This window comes from Hyla sarda, chromosome 7 (assembly GCF_029499605.1).
Source record: "Hyla sarda isolate aHylSar1 chromosome 7, aHylSar1.hap1, whole genome shotgun sequence".
NCBI classification, from domain to species: Eukaryota; Metazoa; Chordata; class Amphibia; order Anura; family Hylidae; genus Hyla; species Hyla sarda.
In genome coordinates this window covers 91044313-91059524 of record NC_079195.1, presented here as the reverse complement: position 1 = coordinate 91059524, position 15212 = coordinate 91044313, and the positions used below count along the sequence as shown (strand labels likewise).

The 15212-nt window shown below is 38.3% G+C and overlaps 1 protein-coding gene across 1 annotated transcript in view; it reads right to left on the bottom strand.

Moving 5' to 3' along the window:
- Window positions 1-15212, bottom strand: part of PCDH15 (protocadherin related 15) — a 1516206-nt gene that overhangs the window by 1033847 nt on the left and 467147 nt on the right. Inside the window, exon 7 of the mRNA XM_056530010.1 lies at window positions 5552-5668. Within this exon, the coding sequence (XP_056385985.1) occupies window positions 5552-5668 (117 nt within the window). The remainder of the gene's footprint in view (window positions 1-5551; window positions 5669-15212) is intronic.

Sequence of the window (15212 nt, the reverse complement as noted above, 5' to 3'; positions counted from 1 at the left end):
CTTCCGTTTCTACTCAGTACATTTTTCAGTAAAAATAACACATTATCTTTATTCTGTAGCACCATACGATTAAAATGATACCCTACTTATATTGGTTTGATTTTGTCATTTTGTTTATTTTTCTGTGTATGAGGGCACATTTTTTGCGCCATGATCTGAAGTTTTTAGTGGTACCATTTTTGTATTGATCAGACTTTTTGATCGCTTTTTATTCATTTTTTCATAATATAAAAACCGACCAAAAATATGTTATTTTGGACTTTTGAATTTTTTTGCGAGTGCGCCATTGACCGTGCGGTTTAATTAATGACATATTTTTATAGTTCGTACATTTACGCACGCGGCGATGCCACATATGTTTATATTTATTTTTATTTACATTTTTTTATGGGAAAAGGGGGGTGATTTGAACTTTTATTAAGGAAAGGGTTAAATCACATTTATTAACTTTTTTTTTTACACTTTTTTTTGCAGTGTTATAGCTCCCATAGGGGGCTATGACATTGCATACACTGATTGCCAGTTTTATCGGCGGTCGATTTTATCGGCGGTCGATTGCTCAAGCCTGCATCTCAGGCTTGGAGCAATCAATCGCGGAAGGGACACGCCGGAGCAAGGTAAGAGGACCTCCGCCTGCGTCCCAGTTGATCGGGACACCGCATTTTCACTGCGGTGGTCCCGATCTGGCCCACTGAGCAGCTGGGAAGGTTTTTATACTAAAGAGTTAATAGCGCGCAGCACCACGATCGCTGCTGCACGCTATTAGCCCCGGGTCCCAGCTTCAGATACATGCTGGGACCGACCCGATATGATGCGGGGTCAAAGCGTGACCCTGCGTTATATTGCGGGAGCCGGCCAAGGACGTAAATATACGTCCTTGGTCGTTAAGGGGTTAATTTATTTTCTGTCTGACCACAGTTCTCTCTGCTGACACTTCTGTCCATGTCAGGAACTGTTCGGAGCATGGTAGGTTTGCCATGGGGATTTGCTCCTGCTCTGGACAGTTCCTGACATGGACAGAGGTGTCAGCAGAGAGCACTGTGGTCAGACAGAAAAGAAATTCAAAAATAAAATAACCTTCTCTTGAGCATACAGCAGCTGATAAGTACTGAAAGGATTATGATTTTAAATAGAAGTAATTTACAAATCTGTTAACTTTATGGCACCAGTTGATTTAAGAATCTTTGCAGAACTGCATTACTGGCAAAAGCAAGGGAGGGAAACTGACCTGGGGTTACAGAAAGGGATTGTAATGGGGAACAAACATTCTGTATTCTGTTGTGTATTTTAAAGATGACATTTTTTGCTTGAAAGAAAAAAAGAAAACTTGACATTAAACCTTTCCTATGTATCTGCTATTTAGATTATATTTCTGTTATATTTTATGCATTCTTCTAAATGAAATAAGGGAAAATGCTTCTGCTTTTCATACTTTAAGTTGCTTGCACATGGTTGACAAATAGACACAATTTTAGTAGAACTTAATATGGGCAAATTTAAAAGCAAACAACCCTGCGGATCTGCTGGAACCCTCATCCTGTGTGCACTTGGTTTAATAAAGTAGTAGCCACACATGTGCGCTAGCATATAATTCTATGGGCCTGATCAAGATACCCAAGTACTGCTCTTGGTAAGCCATGGCAGGCCTATAATTTTGAATGGAGTAACAATACATGTTTTACCCTGTTTAACTAGGGAGACACAGAACCTTTGTTTTCGTGATCAGTTGGGGGTCAAACGAGTTGGACCTCCACCAGCCAGATGTCGCTGCCTTTTTGATTTTTCTACTGCTGGGGGGGGGGGGCCTGACCTGGACCGGACACAGCAGGCACCCAGGCATCTTTTGCGCAGGTGTGCAGCCTTTTTTGGATGTGAATATATATATATATATATATATATATATATATATATATCAATTACAATACACAGATTGATGGTGGCTCAGCTGAAGACTTAGATAACCATAGTAATTCATAGCTAGTAAACCAGGTAAACCATGTGTAAAATCATATTAAAAAAATATAATAAAATAGGCAGTATTTCTATAAATATGTCAATTTCCGAAGCCTCTCTAATATCATAGGACAAATAGCCAAGTGCATGTTGAGGACCAAAGTCAAGGACAAGTGCAGACAGCAATAAAAGAGAGTTTTTCTGTTTTTTTTTTCTTATTCAGAGGCTTTGCCTCATGAAAATTAAACACAATGTACCTAATACTGTTTTGCCAGTGTGCACTCTGAAACATGGAGCTTTGATTACTACCTGTCATATGCTATATAAGAAAAACCTCCAGCAGCTAGCAAAAGGCCTTGAAGTTGCACAAATATAAAACCTTTTACGTTTTTCTATCCTTTTGAATAATACTTTCTTTAGAGATATTTTTTTTTTCCATTGTGCTGCACGATTTGATAAAATTGAAATTCTTTAGCTATGAAGGAAAGGCAGTGCTAACTAAAGGAAAATTCTGACAAGAACTGTTGGGGAAGAATATTGGAGGAGTAGCTTAGTGGTTAAAAGTTTGATATGTTAGGCAGCTATTTCTCTGCAAGAAGCAGGAAAGCATTAGCCAAGCATGGTACATGACAAACACTAAAAATAACTGTGTTGGATCTATAATATTCTGATATATTGATCGCTATATCTATACTCATATGCCTTTGCTAAATGCTATATATACTCTTGCTAAAATATTGCAGAAGAACTTTGTTTTCCTTAATTCAAAACATTTCAGCTTGCTCTTTGACTGTAATCAAGATGAGAACCTTGGATGGAGCCAAGATACAAGAAGTTAGCAGTTGAAGTCTAAACATTGGGCTTTGTGGAAGGATGGAAAAAATCTCAAGATAGAGACAATGCAACATGAGTGACCTATGCTACGCCATGCTCAAATGACCAATCAGCATATAAAACGATGATTTGATGCAATAGTTTTACCCTCCCCTTTTTGTCAATTGTAAAAAAAAACTAATGTGATTTGCTAATAAACGGCAGAGCTCCTTGGGAGTCAGTGCTGAGAAGGGGATTTATACCAACATTATCTGGTGTGAATTTGCTTATGTCGACACTCAGCAAAATAGCACAGCGGTAGTCACTCACAGTTTAAGGCCTCACTGCAAGGCATCCTTGACAATTGTGCCAATAAAATCAACAAATAATTTTAGCATAATATGATAACTCATATGGTGTCTTCGGGCCAAAGGCCTGAGTATGAAATCAATCTTCATGGATTTTACGTGTGTATTTGTGTTTTGTACAGTTTTATTTGCCTGTATTGTAAGATTTAAAGCCAAGGCTGGACACAAGATATCTCTGGCCAACCCATAACAACCAGGCCTTAAAACTGAGAATGAGATAAGAATTCCAGACACTGGGCCATTTTCAGAGGAAAATCACCTAGGCCTCAACTCTGGAGAACATATGATGATCCAGCCCCTTGACATGTTTATCCCAAGGGGAGGAATTTTAACCCTCTGGATTTGGCAATATATAATATAATTGCTAAGGGAATTTCTTGGTTACAAATAGGTTATAGCTTTTGGTTACATCTTGAAAACTACATCCAGGATCTCACATTCCATGAGCAAACCAAACCAATAGAACCCAAGTTTGGTCAGAACTTTGGTAAAAGTACAATTTGAGTAGAACTCAAGGTTTGTGTGGTCTGATTCCCCAAAACTTGTTAAAATAACATCAGCCACAAAATACTGGCCCAAAATAAAATAAAACCTTATGGGGCAGAGGGGGGTTATTAGGCCCCATTGTGAGTAGATAATGAACAAACATGATTGGGGGATCTAGTACACATTTTGCATTGCTGCTCGGGAGCTATGAATCACATACAGTCATGGCTGTAAATATTGGCACCCCTGAAATGTTTCAAGAAAATGAAGTATTTCTCACAGAAAAGGATTGCAGTAACACATGTTTTGCTATACACATGTGTATTTCCTGTGAGTGTATTGAAACTAAACTAAAAAAAGGGAGGGAAAAAAAGCAAATTGGCCATAATGTCACATCAAACTCCAAAAATGGGCTGGATAAAATGATTGGCACCCTTTCAAAATTGTTGAAAAATAAGACAGTTTCAAGCATGTGATGATCCTTTAAACTCACCTGGGGCAAGTAACAGATGTGGGCAATATAAAAAAATACCACCTGAAAGGAGACAAGTTTACTTAGACTTTGCATTTTGTGTCTCTGTGTGCCACTCTAAGCATGGACAACAGAAAGAGGAGAGGAGAACTGTCTGAGCACTTGAGAACCAAAACTGAGGAAAAATATCAACAATCTCAAGGTTACAAGTCCATCTCCAGAGATCTAGATTTGCCTTTGTCCACAGTGTGCAACATTATCAAGAAGTTTGCAACCCATGGCACTGTAGCTAATCTCCCTGGGCGTGGACGGAGGAAAGACATTGAAAGGTGTCAACGAAGGATAGTCCAAATGGCGGATAAGCAGCCCCAAACAAGTTCCAAAGATATTCAAGCTGTCCTGCCCGTTCAGAGTTTATCAATGTCAGCGCAAACTATCCGTTGACATTTAAATGAAATAAAAAGCTATGGCAGGAGACCCAGGAGGACCCCACTGCTGAAACAGAGATATAAAAAAGCAAGACTACATTTTGCCAAAATGAACTTGAGTAAGCACATCATTCTACAGTTTACGAAAATTGAATAATGCCTACATAGAAAAGAACACAGTACCTACAGTGAAATATGGTGGAGGGTCAATGATGTTTTGGGGGTTGTTTTGCTTGCACTGGGTGCCTTGAATGTTCGCAAGGCATCATGAAATCTGAGGATTACCAACGGATTTTGGGTCTCACTGTACAGCCCAGTGTCAGAAAGCTGGTTTTGCGTCCGAGACCTTGGGTCTTCCAGCAGGACAATGACCCCAAACATTTGTCAAAGACCCCCCAGAAATGGATGGCAACAAAGCGCTGGAGAGTTCTGAAGTGGCCAGCAATGAGTCCAGATATAAATCCCGTTAAACCACTGTGGAGAGTTCTTCAAATTGCTGTTGGGAAAAGGCAGTTTGTAAAGGAAGAGTGGTCCAACATTCCGGCTGAGAGGTGTAAGAAGCTTATTGATGGTTATAGGAAGTGACTGATTTCAGTTATTTTTTCCAAAGGGTGTGCAACCAAATATTAAGTTAAGGGTGCCAATAATTTTGTCCAGCTCATTTTTGGAGTTTGGTGTGACATTATGTCCAATTTGCTTTTTTTCCCTCTCTTTTTTGGTTTAGTTCCAATACACACAAAGGAAATAAACATGTGTATAGCAAAACACGTGTTACTGAAATCCTTTTCTGTGAGAAATACTTCAATTTCTTGAAAAATTTCAGGGGTGCCAACATTTACGACCATCACTGTAATAAAATCTGTACTCCCATTCAGTTTCTCAGAAGCCAGCTTTAAACTAGATCAACATTAAATCAACCTAACTTAAAAAACTGTCATTGTCTGATCCTTCTGTTTCCTTTTAGCATAGAAGTTAGGAAATACAATCATCAAATTACACTTTTCCATCCTGTTTTTTGCATGCATACTTACTGTATCATTGGGGCTGAAGGTTATAAAATATTCAATTTGACCATTAGGACCGTCATCTATGTCTGTAGCACCATTAGTTGAAAAGCCAGTAAAAATTGTGGTCCCAACTGGTGTTAACTAAAAAATAAAATAGAATTTATTTAGAATCCCAAAGTAAAAAAAAACATCCAACACATTGTTTTTTTTTTATAACAGAGAAATATACTAGATTGTGGATTAATTCTTAGAATATAAATACCAATAAACAGTTGATAGCATTCAATTACATTTTCAGGACTTATTTTAAGGTATTGTCCTGTAATTTTGGAAAATCTATTCAATGGTGTTATTTTATGATGTTTGGGATGCATAACCCAGTTAGATATTGGTATGAATCCATATAGTAAGTCCAAGTATCTTTACATTCTATAATTTCAATGTCCTTTGTATTGCACAGGTAACTATTGTAAATATTGATAGAAAGTAAACCAGGAATAGGCAATAATGCTTGAGGACTAGAATTAGGAAATACTGGTCAACTTCATAGTTATGGTTTGTTGCCAAGCAATGTTATTTTTTTCTCCTTTTAATTTTAGGCTGCTTTCACACTATAAAATGTATCCGTTTAAAGATCCATTCAATGTTCCTTAAAGGACAACTGTAGTGGTCAGAAATCCCTGCCCAAATGTTCCCCAAACAAAAGTTATACAATTCAGTCAATTAGTCCTATTTACCTATATGCAGCCGTTTCTGAGATATTAGAGTTGCCAGCATAGCCCAGAGATCTCTTCCTCCCAGCAGTGTTTGTGCTCCCCCTAGCCTCTGTCAGGTCCTCCCTGCTTATGCATATGCATGAGCGGGTGCTTTCTGAGGCAGCCATAGGCTCATCCTCAGAAACGCCCCTATCTGTAAGATTGAAGCAGGGGGAGAATGAGGACGTCCACAGCTCCTCCCCCCTCCCCTGCTCTGTCTACATAGGACCTCACTTATCACGGGGAGGATTCAAGTTTTCATGGGGGAAACACAGAGCAAACCACAGAGCAGGGAGGGGAGGACGTGTGTGTGAAGGAGACATATTACACTTCAGGGGCTGGTGGTGTATAGACTACAGGGAATAAATATCATACTGATTCTGTGTGTGAGGGGGGACTACTGAATGACACATGCTGGGAGTTGTAGTCCCTGTTATGTGTGTGTATGCCAGTGTTTCCCAACCAGGGAATGCTGGGAGTAGTAGTTTTGTAACATCTGGAGGCACCCTGGTTGGGAAACACTGGTGTATGAACTACAACTCCCAGGAGATTACAGAGATACAATAGAGGTGTTGTTGAACTACAACTCCCAGGAGACTACCGAGATACAATAGAGGTGTTGATGAACTACAACTCCCAGGAGACTACTGAGATACAATAGAGGTGTTGGTGAACTACAACTCCCAGGAGACTACAGAGATACAATATAGGTGTTGGTGAACTACAACTCCCAGGAGACTACAGAGATACAATATAGGTGTTGGTGAACTACAACTCCCAGGAGACTACAGAGATACAATATAGGTGTTGGTGAACTACAACTCCCAGGAGACTACAGAGATACAATATAGGTGTTGGTGAACTACAACCCCCAGGAGACTACAGAGATACAATAGAGGTGTTGGTGAACTACAACACCCAGGAGACTACAGAGATACAATAGAGGTGTTGGTGAACTACAACTCCCAGGAGACTACAGAGATACAATATAGGTGTTGGTGAACTACAACTCCCAGGAGACTCCTGATACAATAGAGGTGTTGGTGAACTACAACCCCCAGGAGACTACAGAGGTACAATAGAGGTGTTGGTGAACTACAACTCCCAGGAGACTCCTGATACAGTAGAGGTGTTGGTGAACTACAACTCCTTTATACACTCAAACAGCAGAAAGCTGTCACGGCATGCTGGGATGTATAGTCTTACAACAGCTGGAGTCACCTCTGCAACTCCAAGCATGCACATACAGCAGAAAGCTGACAGGGCATGCTGGGATTTGTAGTTTTGCAACAGCTGGAGGCACCACTGGAATTCCCAGCATGCCCGAACAGCATATAAAATAACTGGGCATGCTTGGAGTTGTAGTTGTGAAAAAGATGGAGGGACCAATATCAGGACAGTTTTATAGACAAACAATTATGTTTTTTTAACCATTTTTCCTTTCACTATCCACTCTCCAGTGCCCACACTACAGTGAGCACGGAGGCAGCTGCTTCATCACTGGACAGGAGCCCGCATGGGGAGGGGGAGATGAGCAGAAGGGGAGGGTATATGCATAGGGAAGGGAGATGTGGGCGTTACAATATAATAATTTGCTCGGGGGGGGGATAGAACAGGGGGAGGGCAGCAGCTTACAGGAAGTAAGCACAAGGCATGATGGGAGATGTAGTTTTATTTTCACTTCTCCTCCGTAATTCGTGTGCTGATAACGGGAGAAAGACTGGGCCAATTTTGATGGGGGAGACATCGTTGGAAAGGTCTTTCAAAGACCTATTAAATGAGGTAAAAAAGGTTTTTTTGCCCAGCACTGCAGATGTCCTTTAATAAAAACCTTGAAAATCGGGCATTAAACGGCAGTTACAAAATCCCATACAGCCATTAGAAAATCACATTATAGTCTATGGGATTTTTACATTATCCATTTTTACCCGTTATAGCCATTATTAATAACGGACATTATTTGGGGACAGGAGAATAAATGGAAGAAATAGTGCATGCACTATTTCTCCAGTTACTATCTTCCATCACAAAATAATGTCCGTTATTAATAACAGGCTATAACGGGTTAAAACAAATAATGTAAAAATCCCAAAGACTATAATGGGATTTTCTATGGGATTTTGTAACTGCCGTTTAATGGCCGATTTTCAAGGTTTTTATTACGGAACATTGAATGGATCTTTAAAATGTATACATGTTATAGTGTGAAAGCAGCCTAATATTCGTCAAAGAGGGGTCTAGGTGTCACGTCTATCTTGCTGGATGAGGTTTTTTTTCCCATCTTTTTTTTCTGCTTCTATTCTATGAAAGAGGGGTCTAGCTGTCACCTTCATTCTGTTAGCAAAATAAAAGAATTATGCCCAGCAACACTTTCAACAATGTTTGACTACCAGACATGTTGGATGCCATTAATAACTAATGACACTATGAATGTCCTACTGCATCCACTTTTGGTTGCCCTGCTATACACAGCGGCATATGAGTGGAGAACTTCAAAACCCAACTACTTAATTATTTATTTGTTAAGTCTTTATTTTAGTTTTAAAATAACAAAAACAATACAAGTAGCAATTGTAACACTATAATAACATTCAAATAAACATAACATCCATTAGTATAGGATGGCATTTCGTAGTGAATCCAATTTTAACAAAAAGTGGAATAGAACATTTAGAAACAATGGTTATAGTTTGAGGGGGTATTGCAGGGAAAGGGGGAAATTAAGTAGGTGACTTTGTTTACTAGAGAAGATATGGTCGTAATGACCAAGGGTACTGTCACATAAGTGAGATACCAAAAAACTGAGGTTATAAGTTAAACAGAAAAAAAACACTAAAACATAAACTTTACTGATGCTTGAAAAAATAAAAAATAAACCTTATCATAATGTAAGAATGCTATAGTGACTTATAAGAATATAAATACATCAAAAGCTTGCCCTCATATGTCAGAAAGAGTGAAATATTATGTATTTATATTCTTTATATTCTTATGTGTCACTATAATATTTTAAAGCATCAGTAAAGGTTATGTTTAATGATTTCTTTTATTTTAATCTTTCTATAATAGAGAAAGAATTAATGTGGACAGTTACTTTAGGGTACGTTCCCACCTGGCGCATTTTGCTGCATATTTGCTGTGTATTTGCTGCGTATTTTCCAACCCATTGACTTTAATGGGAAATAAAATATGCAGCAGCAAAAACACAGCAAAATACGCCAGGTGGGAAAGAGTACCTGTCAGGATCTCTGGTGGCAGGATATGTGTATAGCTCACATGCAATCTTGTAGCATAAGACTTGCTCCAAGACTCGCACAAACAGAGGATGATTTTTAGGAAGTCCCATAAACTGTGCATGGGACTTCCAGATATCATCCTCTGATCGTGTCAGTCTCGAAGCAAGTGTCATTCTACACAAGCGCCCTGAAGCGATAAACATATCCTGCCACTGGAGACAGGTGAATGGGACTATTCAAAAACAAATTCCAATGAAGCTTTCGCAGATTTCTAATATATATCATACAGGAAATGCATTCAGATTTTTGGGATAAATGGCTAAGAATACTTATGGGTAGATATATTATTCTAGTAACATAGCAGGGTAAATTCCTGTAATTCTAATATTAACCCATTCTCTTAAAGGGGTACTCCGGTGCTTAGACATAAGATGCCTGATCGCGGGAGTCCCGCCACTGGGGACCCCCATGATCTTGCACGCGGCACCCCGTTTATAATCAGTCCCCGGAGCGTGTTCGCTCCGGGTCTGATTACCGGCGACCACAGGGCCGCCAGCGTGTGACGTCACGCCTTTGCCGTCACACGGGGGCGGAGCGTGACGTCACACGGGGCGGAGGCGTGACGTCCACTCTTCACGTTCCGGGGACTGATTATAAACGGGGTGCTGCATGCAAGATCACGGGGGCCCCCAGCGGCGATCCTTTGGGTAGGGGATAAGATGTCTAAGCACCGGAGTACCCCTTTAAAGTTTATGCCAGTCTATGTTGTATCTGTTTTCATTATTTATTATGTGTTTAAAAAAAACTAAAACTCTATTGTGGTAACCCAAAATTAGGGAAATACTCTATGTTAGATAAGATGGTAAAAGATGTTTCAAATACACATGCCAAACTCAATAAGATTACAGCACATATTAAGGCTTGACATTCAGAATCCACTCTGGGCAGTGGAGGGGAGTAGAAAGCAGCAAAAGCTATTTGGTTGAACAGTAGGAAGTCGTAGGAAAAACTATTATGTTTTGAAGACAGGCTATGAAATCTGTTCTCAATGCATCGAGCATGAAAAGCTGAAAAAAAAGGGGGTTAAAAAAAAAAACCTTATCCCAATATCCTCCAGGAAAGTGGATGTTGGTTTAACAAATGTTATTGGCTTTTCAGTGCAAAACAGCAATAGTATTTGCTAATTTTCCTTAAGCTAAAATACATGGGCATTACAAAAGAAAAATAAAGGAAGCAATTTAGAAACATTAGTACAAGTACAAAGTACTGTGGAATGGAAAAAGTGTTTTGTTCTTTTGCATAAGCTTTTTTTATGTGGTTTATTTTGTTTGCTCCTTCATTATTTGTAAGCAGTTATTTGTTAGGAGTAAAGTAATTGCCATTTTAGTTTATGATGTGAATTTAAAAGTAAAACTTACCCAGAATATCTGCTATAAGGAGAAATGGTATCATAATAGCAGCTATATGGAAAATAATTTATAGCAATGCTTTGGGGAAATGTTCACTCAAGTATTATTGAACAAATCCATTATCTCAATGCAAAATTATATTTATATGTATACTTGTTGACATCCTTTTACTCCATTAAGGTTGTTAAAAAGAAAACATTTTTGAAATGTACAGTAGTAATGGGCTACTTTGGTTGCATAATGGTGCTCACATGGGTCTGGCGTTAGTAGCTGTATATACTATTGTTTGTGAATGCCATACTAAACTCATAGCTGTTCTGAAGCACGTAGCTATCAGAAAACAATAACATTAGACTGCTCATGGTAAATGATTAAACTTTGCCTTTCTGAAATTCAGTGTTTTTTGTGGTATCCTGACAGAACACCCTATTAAAGGAGAATCAGAGTCATTATTTGCTATACATTGCCCAACCTGCATATTAGTTACGATTTTAGGTCTGTTGGTAAGTACAAAGTCCAGCAGGGCACCTCCTCTAATCGGGGCTTGCACCATTTAGGAAAGGTAATTATCTTTAGCTATAGACAAAAATGTTTTCTTTATGAGATTCACAGGTCTCAGTTTCCTAGTTTATATTAAGACAGTTGAAATTGCACACACTAAAAACCCATTTAGGGGCTTTCTGCCTTAATTATTTGCCTAATTTATAGATTCTCTGCTGTATTTGTTATACTTGGTGGCCTATAGCAAATATTTTTCAGTATTTTATTGCTATCTGCATTCAAGGCATATTTCATGCTGTGGAAGCACTGACAGCAGTTACAAGAGCTCCTTGCTGAGTCCAGAAAGCTCGGTGTGTCCACAGCTACGAGAGGACACACATAGCTACCCAGCCGCAGCAGGGAGCTCACTCTTGTGACTGCAGTTGGTGCATATGTGCTCCATGTGACCCTACCCTTTAAAGGAAAAAAAAAAAAACAATAAAAAGTTAATTCTACTATTATGCATTGTGTAGTTATATTATTAATCATAATAACAAAAGACAACATAAGTCAACATAGTAACTCATTATAACACAGCCAAATATTATTTTATAGTAACCCTAAAAATCATATACAGTATCAATGCATTTTACAGTTTTTCTTCAAGCTAGTTGATATTAAAAGGAGAATGAAGTATCCCATTTTCCACTAAACCTTCCTGCAAAGGCAAATTACCAAGTCCCATCCAACCACTGGAAAATCTAAAGAGGATCAGGACACTGCTTAGGAGTGAGAACTGCCTCTAGCAACCTTAGCACTTATTTTCAAAGATCTACAGTATAGTACAAAAATTTTATGGAAATTATAAAAATACCTCAGGCTATCTATACTACTGAAAAAGCCTGCGGAATTTAGAAATATAATTACTAGCATTACACTCTAGGTAAGATTATGGATTTACTTTAAACGTTGGCAGAATCGGCTTTGGTATAATGTATTTTAAAAGGAATTTGTGGAAATGGTATAAATTTGAGCATCAACATTTCAAGAATATATGTTCCCTTAAGAATTGAGCTTGATATGTTGGCAGCTATGGTAATACAGAAGATTTTGGTTTGGGAGAATTGTGCTAGGCTGAGGCTGAATATCTATTGGATCTATTGTTTAGCCATTCATACACACTGTGATCCTCCTTGAGGAGATTGCTGTAAGGGTGTGCAGAGACTTACAGGTTATTCAGGCCCCACTGGGAATTTTGGTCAAAAAGTAAGCAAAACAGCTTGCACCACCTTTTGGAGGTAGACAGCTTTTCTTTCAAGCCATTGTATGACACCTTGACAACATGATTGTGGATTTAGTAATCCAAGCCATAAACAAAATAAAGAAGGCTTGCAGACAGCTGTTTTTTTTTTTATTGCTGCCCAAGTCAGTACAAGAAAGAAAGTAAAAGTAGCTACATAGTATGATATCATAGATAAAAAATAAACACTTATTGTGACCGGTACGCTTACCAAGGGTAGTTGTGCGTGCTAAGCACAATGCTGGTAATCATGTATGGATAAATGTAAGGTCTCCCTTCTGCCTTCCCAATCAGAACCAATGACAGATGATATGGCAAACCCCCACAGAGAGATGGGAATCAGACCGGCGCTGGAAAGACTTCAACTGCAGAGTTGGTTAGAAAGGATTTAATTACCCACAATGCAACACGATTTACAGTTGCACAAGGCTTCCTCAGGCATATCAGATCAAATAATATCATATAAGGAAGCAGTGTGCCACCGTGAAACCCATTGCATTGGGGGTAATTAAATCCTTTTTAATCCACTCTGCAGTTGAAGTCTTTCCAGCACCAGTCTATTTCCATTTCTCCGGAGGATTGCCGTATCACCCGTAAATACAACGCAGGGTGCTGGCTAGCTGCAGAGATGCCCATGTAATGGGGCAAAAGGTGCAAAGCTTCTCCTAAAGGATAACACCATTAAGGAAAGTAGAGACTTATAGGCCATTAACACCTCACTGTGCATTCTGTCAAAAAGACTATACAAAGCAGCTCTCATATAACCACCTTTGGAGGAAAGGAAATCTATGCTAAATAATAGATCCTTACAATTTCAGAGTTTTATGCGATTGGATTGACTGTCCCACCAATTGTTAATTTCAATTTTTTAAATGTGTCTTCTGCTGTTCTGGCCACAGAATTCGGATCATTATGGAGGTTTATCTTCATTTTTTTGGACCTTTCATATTAAAGAGATGTAAAGCAGGACAGAGTAAGAAGTAATTTGCACAACTTGGACATTTCCTATAAAGGATATCTATTTCTTTGCATTGAAAAAATATACCACAGTGTGCTTGCACTACTTCAGTTGGTTAAATAGATGAAACATAATCCCTCACCAGACATAGAAAGAGAAAATTTACACGTATAAGAAATCAAGAAACAAGGTAACAGAAGAAAAAGACACAAACATATCATGTTAAATGTAACAAATCAGGCTATACTACATCTGAAACACGAGCACTGAACAAGAGACAGGTTGCATGTTCTTTTAATGGCAGGCACAACTGAAAGGTAAATTAAAACTACTAAAATACATTACTTCTAGTAATGCGACTTTTTACCGCAAATATCGGCATTTTGTGATTTAGCAAATATTTAGAATATAGTGCTATATATTTGTAATGATGAATATTTTTTTTTCACATGCAAATTTTTATGCAAATTTCCCATGCAAATTTTCGCATTAGAAAAAAAGTGAACGAACATAGCGAATATGCAAATTTTGCGAACATAGGACGAATGACCGTCAATATATGCGCAAAATATCGCCAATTTCAATATGGCCCCTGCTGCTCATCACTAATTTCTTCATGACTACAAAATAAAAAAGACTGGTATTACTATGAACAAATAGCAATAGTAAGTGACATTTCCACTTTACTACTGTATATGTCAATAGACATAGAGATAAAGTCAACCTACCCAAAAAAATGATCTTGACCTACTTAAAAACATTTTGACTCACAATGCATGTCACATCTGAAGAGCAGATTTTAATTTCATTGTTGTGAAAACAACTTATTTTAAACCAGTGTCAGAAATACATGAAAAAATATGTTTAACAACACTTAAATGGAGTATCTAAAGCAATTACAAACCTTACTACGTATGTACGTTTTGTAATATCCTTTCCTATCCTGTGTCTAGAGACCACTGCAAAAAGTAAACTGTACAATACAAGCAAAATTACTCCTATCAACTCTTCAAAAATAATGGCTATGCTTAAGCAACAAAGGTAAAGAAACACATGACCTTAGCTGTTTGCTGAATGTGTCCTTGGGGACACACTACCTATTGTAATTGAAAGTATACTTGAGTTGGGTCATGTTTTCAAATCTATCAATTCAAAATTGCCTGCTAGGTGGCTGTCTGTTTTTTCTTTTCACAAAAAAAGGAAGTCTGCTAAGAATTAGAAACTGATATGGCATAGACTCGTTATAAACAATACTGTGCATTCCTTAGATATCTACAATGAAAATCTAACTAAACAATCATAAGATATTTTGTTTATCAATCGTTAAATATTTATTTGTCTATCTTTTAGGCCAAGTTCACAACACAGAATCCCTGGCTGGAATTTTCGCTGGAGATCGTGAGGACGGCGCCAGGACTGAGTGCACTGCATTGTCGTCCTCTTTAGTATATGGACATTCTTTTGGCCAATCTGCTTAGAAATGCATTGCCGTCTATGGGGAAGGCAATGCAGCTTGTGCTGCCCTAGCATCGTCCTTATATTTGTCA